This window comes from Hippocampus zosterae, chromosome 14 (genome assembly GCF_025434085.1).
Source record: "Hippocampus zosterae strain Florida chromosome 14, ASM2543408v3, whole genome shotgun sequence".
NCBI classification, from domain to species: domain Eukaryota; kingdom Metazoa; phylum Chordata; class Actinopteri; order Syngnathiformes; family Syngnathidae; genus Hippocampus; species Hippocampus zosterae.
The window spans coordinates 16,032,199-16,054,737 of NC_067464.1; the positions used below are offsets into that span (position 1 = coordinate 16,032,199).

The following is a 22,539-nucleotide window of genomic DNA, read 5'->3' on the forward strand; positions in this document are numbered from 1 at the left end:
GTGGGGGGAGTTGGAGGGGGGGGCCGGTCTGTCTCACCACTCCAACTTTTACAACCAAACCGGATCAGATTGGTTTTGACTTTCTCTGTTAATGTTTTGCATGAGGGCGTGACTGTCCAACTCACGTGCACATGTTGCATTTATAAATACTCTACTTAGTATTTTGTCGGCAAGCTCTAATGACGTCTGTAGGATACAGAGGCCAGTAACGATTTGTATTGCGTTGTGATTAAGTGAAGAAAAAATGTCATGGTTTTTATTCCACATTTTAGAGAAAGAAAAGAACCTGTGTCCGAAGGATCGGCCAATGGTCGAATCCCCTCTGTAGTAAAAAAAAATAGTGTTAGTTACTTAGTAATGAAAAATTAAGAGTGCTTGATCTTTTGGGTTCTGGCATATTTTTGATCATAAAAAATGCACCGGGGCAAATTGAACGGGTTCCTGACAAGCAAACATACCAGGAGGATTAATAAGGCACCAACCACTATTGTTGGCTACACTCATGAGCATAAAACAAGTCTACTGGAGGAACAATACTAATTGACTAAGGATTTTTCCTTTTTATCCAAGTCGCAACGGCAACCTTCACGTTCCCTTGTAAATATACGTGTACATTTTCCCCCCCTTAGAATAGGGATGCCCCAACTTTTTTGACCCAAGATCGACTTGTCAAGCAGTCAGCCTTCTGCGATGAACCAGTTCACGCACACGCACACACACACACACACACACACACAAACACCATGATGAGCATGAGTCTTAACATGAATAAAGCAGAAACATAAACCAGATACAAGACCAGTAGATCTCTGAGTTTGTAAATATAATAAAAATAAAAAGATATCACTGTCTACCTAAGTGGGAGACCTGATAGAAAGAGGCAAGAATGCTCTTTCGAAGTGTGGAAAGTGCGGAAATATCTCGATTGTGGATCATGTGTACAGTTTTAAAATGCCACTCCAGAAACACATTATTTGTCAATGTCCTTGTTGCATTGTGGATCAAATAAAGAAGCTTTGAATGAGACTAAAGAAAAATATGTACTGTATAAATCTTAACGGCTCTGCAAGCAACTGCTGATCGCAAACAACTTCCGGTGATGCAGGTCATGCACCATAGCTTAAAGCTGACCTACTTTCTTCTTTTCTTTTTCTATTGTGTTGACATGACACTTGTAGGTTGCGTAGGCCATAGAGAGCACTAACAAAAAATATACAACTACTACTACTACTACTACTACAGTGGTACCTCTACTTACGAACGTCTCTTCATATGACATTTTCAAGTTACGAAATGCCTCAACAGGAAAATATTGCCTCTTATTACAAAATTTCAACACATGAATGGTAAAAATACAGTATCAGTTGCTACTCGCAGCTATGAGCTTCATGAATGCAACATACTTATAGCTGCTCTGCCATTGGCTATTTCCAAGCATCAACCTGGCATCCCATTGGCTAAGAGAGACCCATACGTGTCTAGGTGTGTAGATAGAATGTGTTGATGCAGCGTCCTGTTCATTTGCCCATCGGGCCATGAGGCGTTCCCATAGATTTACATAAATGTGAATCACCCAGAAAAAGTGTTCACCAGTCGGATGATCGCTCACTATGTTGATGTTTGCCTTGGATGTTTTCGAAGGATTGTTAAAACAAACAACAAAAGCAAACACTCTTGGATCAGTTCTTTACCAAATGCCAGGCAAAAGGCACTTCTGAGAGAATACATGAACTAAAGAGGGCAAACAATGATGAGGACGCAGTTAAAAGTCAAATGGCCATCATTTTTATTCTTAACTCTATTCTTTGTTTTTTTACATTATGCACAACTCTCATTTATTGTGCAATAATCTAATTTTTGCATGTATTTGTTACATATTCTGATGCATTTTTATGCTTTAGAAAACTATGAGTGAATTTTGGAGGGCTTGGAACGAATTCGGGCATTTACATGGAAAACGCATCTCTACTTACAACATTTTCTAGTTAAATTTCTCCCAGAACCAATGAATTTCATAAGTAGCGGTACCACTGTACTGTACTACTAATAATAACAATGATAATACGAACACACGCATTATGTTTTTCCTTTTCCCTTACACAACCTCATGGTCCATTTGGGCCATGTCCACGGTTTATTGATTGATCGCAATTGACTGGTTGGGCACCGCGGCCTTCGAATATGATTGCAGATTGGAGCCTCAAGGCCTCAAATGTCGACTTTCAAAGGAACTGAACAATGCTGGCAAACAAAATCATTTGGTCAATATGTGTTTGGAGGGTGATATAATAATCAGTAATAATTTTACAGTTTACCGCTGGTGGTAAACTGTAAAAGTCCCAGGGACTCGCTGATCAGAAAAGTATTAGTCCTATTATGCGTTTCGAGAGTCCCAAATTTCGAATTCTGAAATGGTCTACTTATTCAATTGCATATGATAATAAGACAAACAACAACAACATTATAAATAAATGCTGCAAAATGTTAAATAATTCGGTAGCAGGCCTGAGGATTTCGGAAATTCACAGTAAGCGTTTTTCGGTTTCGTCGTATTACCCAATGGTAACTAATTTTGGGTTCCGTAAACGTTCATCATGGGAACCCATTTTTGTATTTTGACTGATATTCATAATCAAGAAATCTGAAACTCCTAAGTATAATATTACAAGGTTAAATGTTTGAAAACTATGCATTAACAATGAACATTGAGTATAGTCATCAGGCGCCGACAGGTATGGCAGCCTCGGTCACACGCTCCCGAGTATTATCCCTGTTTTTGTCATTTTCGTTTGTGTTTGGCAACCCTGAGCGGCTTACTTACACGAGGGAAAAGTTGCTGCGCATTGGGGAGTCTATGCTCGGTCGTTTTTCACGAGCACACGAAAATCCACAAGGTTTTTCGGAGCTAATCGCGAGCGGAGCGGCTGCGCTGTACGGAGCATGGAAACGCCGCCGGAGGAGGGGGAAGCGAGCCGGCGTGCTCGTCAAGCTCCGGCAGCGCGGATTTCGAACCCCGCTCCCATCGATCCATCTTGCTAATCTACGATCTCTGCCAAACAAGATGGGTGAACTTCTTCTCCTCACAAAGACCAACAAAACCTTTGCACGTTCTGCTGCGCTCTGCTTCACTGAAACCTGGCTCAGTGACCGCCACCCAGATTCTGCGCTACATCTACCCGGCTTCCGCCTTCTCCGAGCCGACCGCGACACGGAGCTATCAGGGAAATCGAAAGGTGGTGGGATTTGCTTCTATATCAACGAAGAATGGTGCACTGATGTCACGAAGCTCGACGCACACTGCAGCCCGGACCTGGAGTCTCTGTCTTTAAACTGCAAGCCATTCTACTCGCCACGTGAGTTCACCTCCCTTTTACTAGTCGGTGTTTACATTGCGCCACAAGCTAACGCTAACACAGCGATACAAACGCTAGCCGAACAAGTAAACAAACTCGAACTAAAATACCAAGAGTCACCCCTGATCATTTTGGGCGATTTTAATAGAGCACATCTTAACCGTGAACTTCCCAGATATAAGCAGCACATCGACTGTTTCACCAGAGAAGGCAACATTCTAGACCACTGCTATACAACAATCAAAAATGCATACCGATCGGTCGCCCGTGCAGCATCGGGTCTTTCTGACCACAATTTAATCCACTTAAGTGTCCTTGGGTTAAGGCTTAAGTGAAAGGCGCTTATAAATAAAATCTATTATTATTATTATTAATACCTACATACAGACAGAAACTCAAATGTGTTAAACCGGTTGTTAAGACTGTGAAAAAATGGACAGATGAAGCAAAGCTAGCTCTACAAGAATGCTTAGACTGCACTGATTGGGGCGTCTTTGAAACTTCAACGGGCACACTGGATGAATACACAGACACTGTAACATCATACATCAGTTTCTGTGAGGACATGTGTGTACCAACGAAGTCCTTCCGCTCCTTCAACAATAACAAGCCATGGTTTACTCCCAAACTCAGGCAACTCAGGAAAGAGAAAGAGGCCGCATTTAGAAGTGGAGATCGGGCACTATACAAACATGCCCGAAACCAATTGACAAAGGAAATTAACATCGCAAAGAGAAGCTATGCAGAGAGGCTGAAAAACCAGTTCTCTGCTAACGACTCTGCATCTGTATGGAATGGCCTGAAAGCAATCACTAACTATAGAATGCCATCCCCCCCAAACAGTGAACAATAAGGGTCTTGCTAATGAACTAAACATGTTTTTCTGCCGATTTGAAAAGGACACCCCCATTTCCCACACACACCCACCTCTACCAGAAACCACTCTACCTACCCACCCACCCTCTTTTTCTCCACTACAGATCCACGAACAGGACGTGAGACGGCTCTTCAAGCAGCAAAAGATCAAGAAAGCTCCGGGGCCCGACAAAGTGTCCCCCTCCTGCCTGAAAGTCTGTGCTGACCAGCTGGCTCCGGTCTTCACACAAATCTTCAACAGATCCCTGGAGCTATGTGAGGTCCCATCCTGCTTCAAACAGTCTACCATCATCCCAGTTCCCAAGAAATCGGCAACATCGGAACTGAACGACTATAGATAGGCCTGTCGCCCTGACGTCTGTGGTCATGAAGTCCTTTGAACGCCTTGTCACTGGACCCCTGCTGGACCCTCTCCAGTTTGCCTACCGGGCAAACAGGTCTGTGGAAGACGCAGTCAACATAGGTCTGCAATACATCCTCAAGCACCTCGACAGCACAGGGACCTACGCAAGGATTCTGTTTGTGGATTTCAGCTCTGCGTTCAACACCATCATCCCGGAACTCCTCACCCCCAAACTACTCCACCTCGGTGTGTCCCCTACGATCTGCCAGTGGATCCTCAGCTTCCTGACGGGACGGACACAACAGGTGAGACTGGGAGCAACAACATCATCAATACGCACCACCAGCACTGGAGCCCCACAGGGATGTGTCCTCTAGCCACTGCTCTTCTCTCTCTACACAAACGATTGCACCTCAACAGATCCAGCTGTCAAACTCATAAAGTTCGCAGACGACACCACGGTCATCGGTCTCATCAAAGACGGCGACGACTCTGCGTACCGCCAACAAGTGGAGCAGCTGGAGCTCTGGTGCAGCAGACACAACCTCGGGCTGAACACACTCAAGACTGTAGAGATGATCGTGGACTTTCTTCTCCTCATCTTCTCCTCAGTTGCCCCTCACACTATCCAACTGCCCTGTGTCAACCGTCGAGACCTTCAAGTTCCTGGGAATCACAGTCTCCCAGGACATGAAGTGAGAAGTCAACACCATCTCCATCCTGAAAAGGGCCCGGCAGCGGATGTACTTCCTGAGGCTGCTGAGGAAGCATGGCCTGCCACAGGAGGTGCTACGACAGTTCTACACGGCAGTCATCGAATCAATCCTGTGTTCTTCCATCACGGTTTGGTTTGGGGCCGCCACAAAAAAGGACAAAATCCGACTTCAACGGACAGTTAGGACGGCAGAAAAAATCGTTGGCACCGCCCTACCCACTCTTGAGGACTTGCACACTGCAAGAATCAAGACAAGGGCACGGAAAATCCTCCTCGATCCCCCGCACCCTGCTCACCACCTTTTTCAGCCACTCCCCTCAGGCAGACGCTACAGATCCATGCGCACCAAATCCAGTAGACACTTAAACAGCTTCTTCCCTCTAGCCATTAACTCCTTAAACAGTCACTGACGTAGTCACTCTTCTTGCACCACAAAATGGTACTACAAAACTACTGGTTACTCTAAAATGGTTCAATGATTTTGTTGTTTACGATGATACTAGTGCAACGTGTTATACCAGAGACAAATTCCTTGTGTGTTCTACATACTTGGCCAATAAAGATGATTCTGATTCTGATTATATCAGCAGCTGTGTACTCCAGGTTTATTCCAAAAAATAAATGGATCAAAATATGATGTACTAATATGGCATCATGAATACAGCATACCACAAATTTGAGTATTTTATTTTGAGTATTATTTTTCCAATCTCACACTGCAAAGATTAATTGACTGGTAATCATTAATACAGGTAAGTATTGATGTGGCTTGACATCCTCTTCCCAAAACGATGCATGTGTAATCGACGATCAATTTGACGAAAGAATCTAACACATCATCATTAGTTCTACCAACAGTTAACATTAGCATTGCTACATGTTGTGATGAATGTTGTATTCCTCAAGTTACCATGCTACAACCAGTAAATTATAGAATAACCAAGACTGTTTCATAATATTTTTCACAGTGATGAGCATATACAGTGACCCCTCGCTATTTTGCAGTTCATTTATCGCGGCTTCAGTGCATCGCGGATTTTTTCAAACATTCATTCATTCATTCATCTTCCGAGCCGCTTGATCCTCACGAGGGTCGCGGGGGGTGCTGGAGCCTATCCCAGCTGTCTTCGGGCAGTAGGCGGGGGACACCCTGAATCGGTTGCCAGCCAATCGCAGGGCACACAGAAACGAAACAACCATTCGCACTCACACTCACACCTAGGGACAATTTAGAGTGTTCAATCAGCCTGCCACGCATGTTTTTGGAATGTGGGAGGAAACCGGAGCACCCGGAGAAAACCCACGCAGGCCCGGGGAGAACATGCAAACTCCACACAGGGAGGCCGGAGCTGGAATCGAACCCGGTACCTCTGCACTGTGAAGCCGACGTGCTAACCACTGGACTACCGGGCCGCATATTCATAAAAATAAAAATAAAATTATTAATATTATTCTTTTTTTAAGTCTGCAAAAAGTCCGCGAGGAGCAGCGAAAGTCAGCAAAACAACAGTGAGTCACATAGAGCAACATATACAGTACATGTGGGTGGTGGGGGGCTGAGAAGATGCAAAGCCATGTTGATTGGCTGTGCATCTTCTTTCTGTCTTATCACGTGGGTTACTCTATGATCTTTAATCGGTGTCTAAGTGTTGTTTAGATGCGTGCTAGTGTGCGTGTGCGCGCGCGCCTGTGTGTGTGCGCGCGCGCGTGTGTGTGTGTGTACGTGTGTCTCATTTTTTTTTAAAATTTTGACTGAGAAATTTCGTCCCAAATACGCACATTATTTGTAACTGCGCATCCCGCGGGAAATTTGTGCATCTAGGACACAGGACGCAGAGGTAACGAGATGGCTGCTAATATGGTGCCATGGCAAGAAAGATCAATACTTTATTCATCCAGTAAGAGAATCAGTTGACGAGTGAGATACCGTAAAACAAATCACGGCACCAATGCAGACCACCATCTATGAATCTGAAATTGGATGGGAAGGTTGGAGCGTGTTTAAAGCAGAATATTGGTGTAAAATAGAGTATAAGTAGTAATCTGACCTGGAAGCGTGTTCTTTCTGAGGCAAAGGTCTGGTAGTTCAGCATGGCCTCAAGTACTTTCTTATGGCCTCCAGGCACCAGGCAAACTGCACCCAGAATTTCAAGGACGGCAACCTACAAGAGAGAGAAGGAACCTCAAGTAAGAAAGGAGACTTCTCAAATGTGTCTAAGAATTTTCTTTAAATTGTCTTTTTAAAAAATATATTTAAAGCGAGATTCACAAAGCATTTAGTAAATGTCATGTCATTATAATAAAGGTGATATACATGTAGAATCACAAAATGAAATCAGTTATGAGTGAAAATGTGACATTTATGTGTTATATAATGTATTTACATCCATTTGTAAATATTATTTCTAATTATACCTGACTATTATAGAAGGGAGTTCAAATGAAACATTTGCAAAAGGTTTAAAAAAAAACCCTCAAAATTTCATGCACTTATAAATTGCACACAATGCAACAATAAATTTGCTTTGGTTGATGGAGCAATTTCCCATAGTTTCCATAACTGATTACAAGTGATTGATCGAGAGTCTCTTCACATGATTACGAAAGAAAAACAAGGATAAGAAGGGAAATATATTCAAATCTTCAGTCTTTCCATTAAATGAGCCTCCATTTAAAACAATCATTCATCCAAATGCTACACAGACAATATTGCAGATGGTTTTAGATTTTTGTTGTTATTGTTTGTGTGCGTATGTATGTGTGTGTTTTTAGGGCATGGGGGCAACGCAAATAAATAATGAGGTTAATGTGATGCTTGCATACATGTACCTTGGTTTTAACGTTTTCTGTGACAAGACTTTGTGCAATGATGTTGATGCTCTCACTGTGTCCCAGGACATGAGTTCTGCCTTGTGAATTGTTCATCAAAGCCTTGATGCATCCGATCAATGACGTGTGGACCGGAGACTCTGTTGTCTCATAGTCCATTGACTTGAGAAAGTTCAAAACACACGATAGGCCATCTAAGTCAATAAACCTTGTGACAAACCTGTGAGACATCAAGCAGAAAGGCGCATCTGTAAAACATACATCAAGTTGAAGAGGCAATATACCGTATTTTCACGACCATTCGGCGCACCGTATTGTTGGGCGCAGTCTCAGTAACTGGTGCTATTTCTGTGTTTGACACATACACAAAACGCACTGTATTATTAGGCGCAGCAAGGCATGGTAAAACACACGCCAGCTTAAACATACGGAATGCATGCACGCACAGTAAAAACACGTTTTTAAAAAGGCAACGCAAGCAAAACTGAGTTCGGTTGTACTTTATTTAGCCATTTTACAATGTACTCACGCGACTGCTACCTGCTAGGGGCGTGCCTTTAGCGTCCTCTTACACGCCCACCCTTCACTCATTGGCGGACTTCCGCATGCCTGTTGTCATTCACTCCGCCTTTTCTCTATATAAACAGCATGTCGGCCAGAAGTGCTCTTAGTCATGCTATATTAAAAAAAAAAATATATATATATATATATATATATTAAAATATATAATATATAATATATATTTTTGCTTTTGTAGCGCTGGTGAAGTCACGCACTTCCCAGCATGCTTCTAAATTGTTGTATTAAGTTAAAAGTAGCTCTTTATTTGCTTTGTCACTGTGGATGTCAGGTTATCTAAAGCAGGCAGTCAGTGTGTTGGGTGATTGTGCGTGAGGTATGGCTGATAGCAGCTCCTGAATGAATAAAGCAGCTGAAGAGTGTTGTCCTTTAAACATAGAAAGGGGCGTTGCAGTGGTGTCAGAAGTGGGATTGCAGAGGGACACCACAATCAGAGATTGAGGTTCAATGGTCCAGAGAGGAGTGAGCCCCGCCTTATAGAGCAACTCCCAAGAGCGGCAAGCACTTTCTGCAACCAGGGGTACATTGAGGAGGCGAAAAGTAACCACGGAGGCAGGTGAGTTGAGAAGCGGACCTGGCTTCCATGGGTATCCTGCGGAAACTAAGGGCATGGGCTATCCCAGTGCCTCATTCCCTCCACAGCAATGAGGTATAGTCAAGCTGCTACGCTACAATGGAGAAAGACATTTTTTAAGAAGTTTCCCACCTGCAACACAACTGGTTCAAATGATCAGAAAGTTTTGCAGGGGCCTGATAATGATCCCGATCATTTGAAATAGGTGTGATACAGGAGGAAACCTCTTAAACATGCAGCAGAGTGATCCTCGAGTACCAGAGTTTAAGACCCGAGCAATAAAAGGAGCCTTGCGCCAGAGCTTTTGTCATCCCGTGTACACTGATGATGCCGGGAGAAGCTGTTTAGCCTGCAATGGAAAGAAGGCAAGAGTTTGGGCGCCTATTTTGTCGACCTTTGCTGTCATGGGTGGAAAGGATACAGTACCTTGGGCATTACAGCTCAGGAGGAATTATCCTGACAGGTACTTATGTAGGGGATCCAACCAGATTGGTTCAAGGAGCATATTTGTGTTCTAAGTGAAGCTGAATGTGCTAAGCATGTTTTACAATACAATACAATACATTCATTCATTCATTCATTTTCCGAACCGCTTTTATCCTCACTAGGGTCGCGGGGGTGCTGGAGCCTATCCCAGCTGTCTTCGGGCAGTAGGCGGGGGACACCCTGAACTGGTTGCCAGCCAATCGCAGGGCACACAGAGACGAACAACCATTCGCGCTCACACTCACACCTAGGGACAATTTGGAGTGTTCAAACAGCCTGCCATGCATGTCTTTGGAATGTGGGAGGAAACCGGAGCACCCGGAGTAAACCCACGCAGGCCCGGGGAGAACATGCAAACTCCACACAGGGAGGCCGGAGCCGGAATTGAACCCACGACCTCTGCACTGTGAGGTCAACGCGCTAACCACTGGACCACCGGGCCGCCCCCAATACAATACATGCTGATTTATATAGCGCTTTCACAACAGCGGCAGCTGTAACAAAGCGCTTAACAAAACAGTTAACATCAAGTAAAACAATAAACACAACACATAACATAAAACACAGACAGGCATGCAGGCATAACCACTTTTCCATCACACGCTTTGTTGTTTGAAGCAGTTTGAGATGAAAGAGGAGAGAATCAAATTTTCCTTTAACCAGTGGATCAGAGGTGTTATGCTCAAAATGTGCACACGTCAGCTACAAGCTAAGTTTCAAAGTCAACAAGAAGCTGTAGCATCCATTGATGAAAAGAGATTGGTTCAATTCTCCTGTCCCATGGAAATCCATTTCAATTCTAAGCGGCGACTCACGGTTCCAAATGCGCATCAGCGCTCTGCGCCAACGCTCCTCTCTCCTCATCCTCAACTTCAGCAGCCATCCATTCAGCCGCACCAACGCCGACTGTCCAACAGCGTCGACATAGCCACTGAACAAAACGGGGTTGTGAAAAATGCTGCCCATTACAGGCGCAAAAAACACAAGCGCCCCAGGTCTGTCCAGCACCGACAGTCAATGGCGCCGACATTCCTCCCAACCAAAATCTGTGCTGGTACAGGCGTGCTGCCGAGAAGGCGCAGCCACCAAGCACAGATGCTTCTCCTTTGACGAATGTCGTGGCCAAAAAACGCTGAAAACAGTCCATATCAGGTCCGCACGATGAAACAACATGTGACAAAACAAAAGACAAAAACACCAAAAAAGAACAGAAAGCAAGGCTCTTGAAGAGCACTTGCCGAAGGCTGCCTACTCGGGCGCGATCTTTGGAAAAAAAAAAAAACTTTTGCCCACAACTTTTGTCTGGAAAAGACATGTCCAATTCCTTGCCTGGAATTGCTGGTCCCCCACCACCAGCGGGGATCCCCATCAAGCACCACATCACCATTGTCACCGGGGAACGGACCACAATGTTGAGCATGAAGGCCCGACCAGTTTCCTATGCCTGCAAAACGGATGGTCCACGGAATTCGCCTGGTTGCAAAACAGGACACCTGCATCATTGGATTAGTCTTGCTAACTAAGTCGGTGGTGGATATACCTGGAGCTGTGCTGCACCTCAAGCTGTGCCATCATTACACTGAAAGGGTGAGGAACTGTAGCAGTCCCCTTCCATACATCCGTTGACCACAACCAGATGCACAAAATCATAGGTTACCATCAGCAGCGATGATCTGGGCACCTACCAAACCATTGACAAACTGTACAGACAGAGCCGTGAGGGCTTGAACAAAAAACAGATTGTCCAACTTCAGGTCCAACATCTTTGCAACCAAGAATGAGGATTGCACACACACCAATTTGGTCAAGCACAAGCTGGACACCAGGGAATCAGCAGCCACTGCTGCCACGCTGCTGACAGTTTCACCAAAATTGGACATGGTTAAACAAAGCATCCAATCAATGCTGGCAGCAGGAGTCAGCAAACTGTCAATGAGCCGATGGTCAGCACCTGTAATTCTGGTCCGGAAGAAAGATGAAACTTGGTGGTTCCATCTGGATTACCATCCCCTCACCAAGTTCACCCGGAAAGACTCATACCCTCTACCTCGAATCGATAACATCATCAATTTTGTCACCAGGCCCTGCTGGTTCAGCTCACCTGAGCTGCGGAACGGCTATTGGCATGTGGAATTGGCACCAGAGGCATATCCCAAGACTGCATCCCATGTAGGCCAAGGTCTATGGCGCTTCAAGGTCCCATTTGGTCATTGCAAATCCTACGAATAGTGAATGAGAGAGTCTTCGCAGAAATTCCATGATATGGATGACCTCCCAGTCCTTGCTGCCACTTTCCAGAACACTTGGACCATGGGATGGAAGTCTTCACTGTGATCCGTAAGGCTAGACTTAGCCTGCATCTGAAAAAGTGCCCTCTGTTCAAGTGAGAGACATTTTTCCTGGTACACATTGTTAATGCAGCTGGGGTAGCCACAGACCTTGAGAAGACGAAGGCCATGAAGAACTGGCCCGTGCCAAAAGACTTTAACGATCCGAGCAGTTTTCTCAGCCTAGCATCATATTACTGTCACATTGTGAAGGACGTTGCCACCATCGTCAGCCTACTGCATCGACTGACTCAAAAAAGCCAGCTCTTCGAAAAGACAGAACAATGTGAGCATTCTTTCTCCCTTCTGCAGTCGGCACTGGTAAAGGCTCCTGTGTTAACCTCTCCCAACATTTTGTAGGCCTTGGGGCTGTGCTGTCTCGGAGAGCAGGTCATTGCCAACTACAGCAGACAGGAATAGGACTGCTGCGGCACCCCATGATTTGGACAGACTTTCCTTCTGATCTGCAAAGTCCTGAATGAAAGTGTCCGTTGGTGTGTGTGGGAACTTTTTAAAATCAGAGATGGTTAAAATATTAAAGGTGGAGAAAAAAAATCTGGGGTTGTTTTTTTTTTTTAACTGATAAAATTTGAAAAATAAGGTACCGTATTTTCTGCACTACAAGGCGCATCGAAAAGTCTTCCATTTATTTAAAAGCTCACGGCGCGCCCTAAAATCCGGTGCACTTTGTGTATGGTCATTACGGTAATATGTCAAACCCAAGATGGCTCCTTCCTGGAGACATGATGACAGTGTTATAACTTGCTGTTGGTTCAGTGAACTGTGTCGCTGCTTTATTAAATAAGTTTTTGTTGCAGCTCCGAAAAAAAGGAGAGCTCTGGTGTTGTTGTCTATTTAAAAACGCACACTTTATGAAGGGTTTTCACAGTCTCAACAAATACAGTTATTTCTGTCCGTCTCCGTGCCTTCTCTTCTACCGTTCGACTCGAGAGGCATTCATGACCGCCTCAGAAAAACGTAAATTAACGTTTCCTTCAATGAAACTGGGAAAATTGAAAATAATGCATCAAAATAGAAAATCAAGCGAGAAAATCACAAAATTAATTCTATAGCCCCACTAAAGAATTAGTTTTGTGATTTCCTCATTTGTGAATTAGAGGTAAGATCAGCCTAAAATAATCCAGCCCGACCCGACCCGGCCCGCGGGTATTAAAGCCCGACCCGGCCCGAGCCCGACCAATTAACTTGCTTTGCAGGCCCGAGCCAGAAGCAAACCCGGAATTTCATATTTCATTTGTGAGGCCTCGAGAGGGGGAGGGGTGATTTATGATCATTTAAAGCCTGTCTTTTGTAACGAAATCAAAGTGAAACAAAACTGTATAAACATTTACATCTCAAACATTAACCGACAATTTCCCATCAGTGACGGATTTTTTTAAGAGTTGACGGGAAAAATTTAAGGCCATCCGTCATTTTGACGGGTTGAAAATTGGGCCATACACCAGAGTAGCAGTACGTCCTTAAGAATCTAGCGCAGCACTTTAAAAGAGAGAAGCAGAGAGACAAAGAAGAACAATGATGAGTGGATAATAGACAAAGGCAGGAAGGAGTTCTTTGAATTGTCATTGCAAGAGTTGAGCATAGTATATGTTGTGATGAGGCGACTTCTGTTTTTTTGCGAACCACGGTCTCTCGTGGTTCGCACGGTCTCGAAACGCCTCAGCGTACTAAACATATATCTATTTATTTTTAAAAAGTCAGCGAGAGAGAAGCCCGACCCGAACCTGAAGCAATGATTGACATTTTAGGACGCCCGATCTTACCTCTATTGTGAATACAGTACACAACAAAGGAATAAATAACAAACACTTCTGAGACAGCCCAGTCCTACAATTTACTGACCTCTGATCTTCTGTTGCAGCTACGCTCAAGGAATTGCCTAAATTAATTCTGTCGGGGGGAGGGGGGGCTATAGAATTTATTGCTCTTCATAATCCAGTGCGTCTTTTAGTGCATTACTGTATTTTCAATGTTCGTAGTTTCATTGAAGTAATCGTTAATTTACGTTTTTGGGAGGCGGTCATAAACGCCTCTCGAGTCAAATGAAGGGCTGTGGCTCTATCTAGTGGATGCATTGTAGCTTGCGCCTTATAGTCCAGTGCATGCAATATATGAGAAAAATTTAAAAATAGCCCATTCATTGAAGGTGCTCTTCATAATCCAGTGCGTCTTTTAGTGCGGAAAATACGGTATTCTTGCCCCGTTGACTGTTTTATTGTAGGAATTGAGTTGTTCACATATTTCAATCATGAACTGTATGTTACTGTTTCTCCACCTCTGCAATCCTGCATTTTCTTTTGAATTTCTTGATTGCCTCATTTCTCCACATTGGTATCGTCTTTATTTTTATAGTTGTATGATAAAGTGGAGCTACTAAATTTCATGTTGATTTTAAAATTCCTGTTAAAATCATAAACAATAAAATCACCGGGTTTAAGTCAGACGTTTGCAAGAGTGCTCTTTAAAATCGTGATAAAATTGGTTAAGAGAGCGTTTCCTCACTGTTCTCACTGGGGCTTCCTGATGATTAAATTTGTGTTCTGACACAGCCAGGACAATAATGGACAGGCCGTAGGTTTTAACCAGATCTAGGGGATGTCCTCTGTGATGAGTTGGCTGTGAGACATGCTGTTTAAAAGCAATTTAAAAGGTTTAAAAATTGTCTTCGCTCATGGTCACAGGGAAGGGAAGTGTTAACCGATAAAAGCTTATCACGGATGAAACAGCTATGTTTGTTTGTGGGGGAAGTATCTGCCTGTGATGATTTGAATAGAGAAACTGTCCGATAGGGGCGGAAGTGATAGCTGCGGCTTGTAGGTGGATCTCGTGAGGGGGTTTAGTGCTGAGAAAAGCAGGTGTTTTGGAGAGAGAAGAACAGTTTGGGCTGGGATTGTGGCACGGAATCGCCCTGGTCCAAGTGGCAGGGAGGAGAGGGGCCCCGAAATAAAAACAGACTATCCGAAGCCACCCAACAGCTGAAAGAAACTGTTAAAATCCAATTTTGTCACCTCAGACTCCCTCCTGGATGTGTCATTAAAGCCCACATGTAAAATTAGATGGTGATTGAAGACAGGAGAGAGCGCAGAAGTCGTGGGAGTTTTTCTAAAATTACTGGCAGTTGGTGTGACGGTCAGCCTGTTGCACTGTGGACTGACATCACTTTTAGGGGCCAATGTGCCGATTTTAAATACTAAAAGCGATGAGTTTTAACTGTGTATGCAGTTTTAAATAGGTGGGTTTTGAGATGAGTTTTGAATATGGGAAGAGAGTCAATATTTCGGATGGGAGTGAGTTCCAGAGTTTGGGGCAGAGCGGCTGAAAGCTCTGCACCCCATCGTGCTGAGACGGGTCGAGGGTACACGGAGGTGGAGGAAGGCTGAGGACCTGAGGGAAAGAGAGGGAATGGAAATTTGAAGAAGGTCCGACAGATAGGGGAGGGACAAGGTTATGGATGGCTTGAATTTTGAAGTTGATCCTCAGTTTGACAGGGAGCCAGTGGAGCTGTTGGAGGATGGGGGGTGATGTGATGGAAGGAGGGGGTTCCAGTGATGATACGCGCTGAAGAATTCTGGATCAGTTGAAGTTTATGGAGGCATTTGTTGTGGACACCAAAGAGAAGTGAATTGCAATAGTCAATACGGGAGGTGACGAAACTGTGGAGTGAGGGGTGAGAGAGGGACGGAGACGGTTATATTGCGTAGGTGGAAATATGCGGACCAGGTTATGTTACTGAGATGAGAGTGGAACAATAGTGAGCTATCGAGGATGACACCCAGGCTCTTGACCTGAAGGGAGGGGGACACAGTGGAGTTATCAATAGTGAGAGAGAAACTGTTGGTTTTGTGCAGGGTGGATTTGGTACAGACGAGGATGATTTCTGCTTTGTCACTGTTAAGTTTGAAGAAGTTATGAGTGAACCAAGATTTAATTTCTGAAAGGCAGTGTGAGAGGGAGGAGGGTGGGAGGGAGGCGTCGGATTTGCTGGAGAGGTAGAGCTGGGGGTCGTCCGCAAAGCAGTTAAAGTGTATACCAAATTTACGGAAAATATTGCCAAGGGGGAGAAGGTAGATAATGAAGAGAAGGGGTCCCAGAACAGAGCCCTGGGGCACACCAGAAGAGACGGGGAGGGACTGTGAAGTGAAGGAATTGAGTTGGATTAACTGAGAACGGCCAGAGAAATAGGAGTGAAACCAGTGTAAGGGGGTGTGAGTGGTGCCTATGGTGGAGAGTCTATTAATGAGGATGGGGTGGGAAATTGTATCAAACGCTGCACTCAGGTCAAGGAGGATGAGAATTGAGATTAAACCGGCGTCTGCTGCCATAAGAATGTTGTTGGTGATTTTTAAGAGAGCTGATTCAGTGCTGTGACGAGGATGGAAACCAGACTGGAATTGTTCGTAGAGATTGTTATGGGTGAGGTCGGAGTGAAGTTGAGAGGCAACAATCTTTTCAAGAAGTTTGGAGATGAAAGGAAGGTGAGAAATTGGCCGTAGGTTATTGAAATCATTGAGATTTGAACCAGTTTTTTTCAAGATAGGAGTGACAGCTGCAGTTTTGAAGGGGACAGGAACAATTCCAGTCGACAGTGAGGCAGGATTTGACCAGGACTGTTGGGAGGGGATCTAGTAGGCACGAGGAAGTTTTGGATTTAGTGATGATATCTGAGATTATTGAAGGATGGTGTAGTTCAAAAGAGGAAAGCAGTTGATAGGAGGTGGGAATGTCAGGGGAGGGAAAGGGTACAGAGGAGCCCAGGTGTTGGTGGATTTTATTTACTTTTTCAATAAAAAATAGGAGCAGTGAGTTGCAGGTGTCCAAAGAATTAAAGTGGGGGAGTAGGGAGACAGAGGGTTGAGTGATTTTGTTCAGGAGAGAAAAGAGAGTCCTAGTATTTCCAGTACTGTATTGGATCAGAAGAGTCCACAGTAGTATTGTGATTTGGTTTGAGAATTGGAGTCCTTGTAATGGGAAAGTTGATCTGTATACATGTCCTTGTGAACAGTGAGACCAGTGTTTCGATGGAGTCTTTCAAGTTTCCGGGTTTTGGATTTAATGGAGAAGAGGGGTGAACCAGGGGGCAGACCGAGTGACAGACAGCAGTCAATTCATTTAAAAAGTGATGGTATACTGTGGCTATGATTGTTGGAGTGGGTCTGGAAATTTGACAGGTGAGGCATTCAAAAGAGGAGAGAAGAGGGAGAGAGATAGGAAGAACTTGCCACTTCTCGCGGTATAATATCACGAGTCCACCTCCACAACCCGTGCCGTGGGAGTAGAATCGTTAAGTTGAGAAAAGTCGCCAGGAGTTTGTCAGGTCTCATTCAGACAAAAAAAGTCAAGCTCCCGGATAAGACAGCCTTTCCCAGTGAGCGAGCGGATGTTGAGCAGTCCGAAGTTGACGCCGACAATATCGCTGTTGCGAGGAGCATTAGCCGACCTAGCTACGCCAGCTAACACACTGTGGTCCGTGGATCGGCCGTTGTTTCTGTGTGGCCAGCGGGTGACTAGAATAAGGTGATGCCCTTGGAGCCATCAAGGTGGAAGCCCTGATGAGACCCCCAGTGGATATATTTCCGAGAGGGACGAAGAGCGATGTCCGGGATGTGGTGTAGCGCAGGTGGAGAGCTCAACCACCGAAAGCAGAGACCAATGAGCTCTGCTGCTGAGCACTGTAGTAGTCCTTCCATAGGTCGATGGAAGAGAGGCAGGATGGTCCAAATTAGTATTGTCATGTTCCGTATTTGGCAGCAGGGGGCAGGCGTTCATTTCTACCGTCTGCACACCTGCTGCCTATTTGTCGGTGATTGCACCTGCTATATCGAGGCACTCCGGCGGTTGACTCATTGCCGGAGTATTGCATGCCGTGCCACTGCTGTTGCCCATGTATTTTAGAAAGCGCTACTCGTATACTATTGCTGTTCTTTACATTCTTCGACGTCCCATTGTTAAGATTATAGTATTTACATAATCGATTCCCTTGCCGTTTTTTACGTTGTCTCGTTATATTATTTCCTGGTTTTCGTTTGTAACTGGCGCTTTCTGTATTTTCAATTAGACAGTGTTATTTTGGTTTGTAATAAATATTATTTTGTGAGACAGTCCTTTTTCAGTGTCTGCTATTTCGGGGATCCACTCATTCTAGTTTGCTCTGTTATGTACGAAGCAGTTCCTTTTCCTGCTTCGTGCGTAACGTGACAAGTATGGCCCAGACAAAGGCCCTGTTAACCCTCGTCATGGGGTACAGAAGAGTGGAGATGGCACGGGACCTCATCTGAGATCCGAAAAGGTAGGACGCTGTGACTGCGCGATTGAGAACAATCAGATGGTGGTTGATGGTTGATGATCAAAAATGGATTGGCGACAGTAAAACCGTAAAAAAAGCAAACAAATATAGAAGCCTTAATGTGGCCGTGATGTGACACCCATGAAAAAAATTATGCAATGCTCCTCGATCTCCTCATGATCACCACAAACGTCCAGGTTATGCTTCATGTTTCAGGTGTGATTAAATTAAGTGAAATGCAAAAGTAACACTGTCACCATAAACTTTACGGATTGATGAATGGTTGTGCCCTGCGATTGGCTGGCAACCGATTCAGGGTGTCCCCTGCCTACTGCCCGGAGACAGCTCACCCTAGTGAGGATCAAGCGGTTCGGAAGATGAATGAATGAATGATTGTGTGTAGTCTCCCAAGCACACTCCCTTGACCAGCAGATGTGTTCAGATGAGCGTTCACACTGCAGACGCATCGTATCCATAAGTGATTTATATCAACATACGAAAGAGGCCGTTGTCAATTTTGGGGAAAAAAAATCCAAATTGCACTGTTCACATCGCATCAACTAATGCATTTAAAAAAAAAAATGCAAAAAAAAAAAATCTGAACTGACCTGCAGTGTCACCAAAAATGTACCTCATAAAACACATACAATATGAGACTATAGTGTACATGTCACAAATAATTTTGATGTACCTCATGGGTTGTGTCCTCAGAGCTGTTTTAAGGCCTTCTACAACCCTTTGTCTTCCTTGTTCTTCCTCGTCCTCCATAATCAGTAGGGTCTTTCTCTGACAAGACAAAAGTTTATTTATATATATATATATATATATATATATATATAATGTACACAGAGAGAGAGAGAGAGGAAATCCTTAAATCCTTCTCGGATATCAGTCCATAAAAAGTGAATTAGAGACTACCCATTATTGTCCTCCCCACATTATTTAATTTTTAAAAAATAATTGGCGAGAAGAAGTTGAAAGGGAAGGAGTCTCTCAGGTGTACTTACTGCGGCCATTGAACGTAGCTGGTCAATATAATACTCTGGCCAGCTGGTTGCTCCTTTATCCCCTTCTGCTTCCTGGGATACAAACACATACAGTTTGGTCATGGTAGCAGGCTCATGCAATTTTTAATTCAACATGTAATTGAGCTGCTCAATCTTTTATATCACTTGATTATGCCGCTTGCTTCATCTTCTCAAAAAAATAAATAAATAAAAGAGCATGTGCACAATTGATGACATGCCAACATTGCACAAAGTAGACGTCTTTTCTCATGACGGGCAGTAAAGTGATCCCTCAATATATCACGCTTCATTTATCGCGGCTTCAGGACATCGTGTTTTTCTTTCCCAAGTACAGTATTCAGAAAAAAATGCGGAATGACTCAGAGGTTTTGTATATGCCTGTACGCATGATTTGATCCCTGTGCAACGTCAAGCAATGACAGCACGAGTGGATTTATCCCCTGTCTTCTTATCTTAAGTCAACAGTCTCAAACTAGGTCCTTAAACTGGACAGTGATTTCAAACTCGATCGACAAATTGGTGCCGTTGTAAAATCTAGCTTCTTTCACCTTAGACAGCTGGCCAAAATAAAAACCTCTCCTCTCACATGAACACTGAGACAGTAATTCATGCCTTTGTCACATCCCGGCTCGATTACTGCAATGCCCTTTACTTTGGAGTCTCCATGAAGCGCCTTCAGCTGGTCCAGAATGCCGCTGCTCGCCTCTTGACTGGTACTCGTAAGAGGGAGCATGTAACTCCTACTCTGGCATCCCTTCACTGGCTCCCCATTCATTTTAGAGTTATTTTCAAGATCCTCTTATTTGTTTTCAATTCTCTGAATAATCTCGCGCCACCTTACCTCTCTGAGCTCATCCGCCCCTACACACCTGCGCCTCAGGTCTGTGGACCAGACATTATTAGAAGTACTAAGAACTAAACTGAGGCTCAGAGGGGATCGAGCCTTTTCTGTTGCTGGTCCCTCTCTCTGGAATCACCTCCCACTGAACATTCGGCAAGCCTCCTCGCTACCCATCTTCAAAACCCTCCTCAAAACTCACTTGTATTCTTTGGCATTCGACTCAGCATAACTTAGATTTGCTCCTGGTTTTACTGTTTGGTGCTTTCTACGGCCTTAATTACTGATTTGTCTTACTGTTTATTGTGCATGTTAAATTGCTCCATGTACAGCACTTTGTATCCAGCGATGGCTGTTTGAAAGTGCTCTATAAATACTGTTGACTTGACTTGACATGTACTGCTAGAGTCTTTGTCGCAAATATTCATTCATTCATTCATTCATCTTCCGAGCCGCTTGATCCTCACTAGGGTCGTGGGGGGTGCTGGAGCCTATCCCAACTGTCTTCGGGCAGTAGGCGGGGGACACCCTGAATCGGTTGCCAGCCAATCGCAGGGCACACAGAAACGAACAACCATTCGCACTCACACTCACACCTAGGGACAATTTAGAGTGTTCAATCAGCCTGCCACGCATGTTTTTGGAATGTGGGAGGAAACCGGAGCACCCGGAGAAAACCCACGCAAGCCCGGGGAGAACGTGCAAACTCCACACAGGGAGGCCGGAGCTGGACTCGAACCCGGTACCTCTGCACTGTGAAGCCGACGTGCTAACCACTGGACTACCGGGCCGCCCTGTCTCAAATATGTAAAGTATAAATACTAGTGATGGCAAAATGAACCCCCAAAAAGCAGTGAAGCCCTGCAGGGAAATAAATAAAATTTATTATTATTATTATTATTATTATTATTATTACTTCACACACACGCGCTTCGGGGTTTTAAGCTGAATCATTTCCTCGACTACACTGTCATGTGGACAGGAAAATGACATGCTTGGTGCATGCAATAAAATGGTGGGGTGCTAATTAAGGGTGTGAAAAATAATCGATATTAATCGATACATCGATGCGCGCGTGCGCGATGCGAGTGCATCGGCTCATTCACTGAGTACGACGCGATTCATGGGTGAAATCGAGATTCATCACGATGCATTGGTGGGTATCGATAAAAACGACGCGGCCGAACACCCGCGTAGTGCGCAGGATTTTATTCACAAACTGGGTACGACGCGATTTACGGGTGAAATCGAGATTCATCACGATGCATTGGTGGGTATCGGTAAAATCCGATTCAAGCGCCGTTTTATTCATGTTAAACGTCACCTATCTGCCCTTTCCTAGGCGCGATGAATGCACCATCATTGTTTTGCGTTGTGTGTTGAATACGGACGGTATACAGTCCAGTACACAACTTGCGAAACACTATGGAAGTTCGCGCAAGCAGCAGCGAGGAAACTACTGTATTTAATGCTTCCGCAACATTCAGATCTTATGTTTGGAAATACTACGGCTTCGAAAAGAAAGATGGAAAGATTGATAAAAGCTCCGTAATTTGCAAATGTCGCACGACGAAGCCATACAACGGCAGCACCACAAATCTGCAGACCACTTATGGCACCACATCACCGACAAGTTTCCCGCCCCCTCCCCCGCCTCCCCGTCCAGTTCCTCGTTGGACACCGGAGAAACTCTTGGCAAACCAGGTCAGGATCAGAAAAAAATCGCCTCTTATTTTGGGGGTCCCCTTGCAGCTCATTGTGACCACGCAAGGAAAAACTATATATGGATGACTCTTTTGGACATTTCATTTTGACACTCAGTGAGAGTGGTCTGTGTACGCTACAACACACACAGCAGCTTTGAGGCTGTGACTGCCACATTGTTTCAATTGTATTTTTTTGCTGTCCTATGGAGATCGATATTTCATATAAGACACTCAGTGAGTAGCCTGTTTGTGTTTACACTACAGCAATAGCCGTGAGTCTCAGGTGCCAAATTGTTTACATTTTCTTTGCACAAAACCCAATTGTGAAAGGGCTTAAATAAGTTGTTTTACACGTTCTACTGTTTATAAGGAATAAAGTGGTCTACTTTTTGCAATACCATACTGAATTCCATCTTTTTTTTAAAACTTTTTTTCTTTGCGTATTTGCATCATGTTTAATTGCACAATATCACAACAAATTGCACTGTATCGTATCGTATCGCATTGATTTGAACTAAATGTGTATCGCGTCGTATCACATCGTGAAGACGGTGAAACGTATCGCATCGTGTCGCCAGAAA

At 44.3% G+C, this 22,539-nt stretch overlaps 2 protein-coding genes across 3 annotated transcripts in view; one reads left to right on the plus strand and one right to left on the minus strand.

Moving 5' to 3' along the window:
* LOC127614454 (G-protein coupled receptor 135) overlaps positions 1-22,539 on the plus strand; it is a 131,102-nt gene that overhangs the window by 63,660 nt on the left and 44,903 nt on the right. The window lies entirely within an intron of this gene.
* Positions 1-22,539, minus strand: part of LOC127614398 (disheveled-associated activator of morphogenesis 1-like) — an 81,523-nt gene that overhangs the window by 42,753 nt on the left and 16,231 nt on the right. For both annotated transcript variants that reach the window (XM_052085686.1, XM_052085687.1), the window contains exons 4-7: positions 19,394-19,465; positions 19,078-19,172; positions 8,117-8,336; positions 7,336-7,449 (exon numbers count right to left, since the gene is read on the minus strand). In XM_052085686.1, the coding sequence (XP_051941646.1) occupies positions 7,336-7,449; positions 8,117-8,336; positions 19,078-19,172; positions 19,394-19,465 (501 nt within the window). The remainder of the gene's footprint in view (positions 1-7,335; positions 7,450-8,116; positions 8,337-19,077; positions 19,173-19,393; positions 19,466-22,539) is intronic.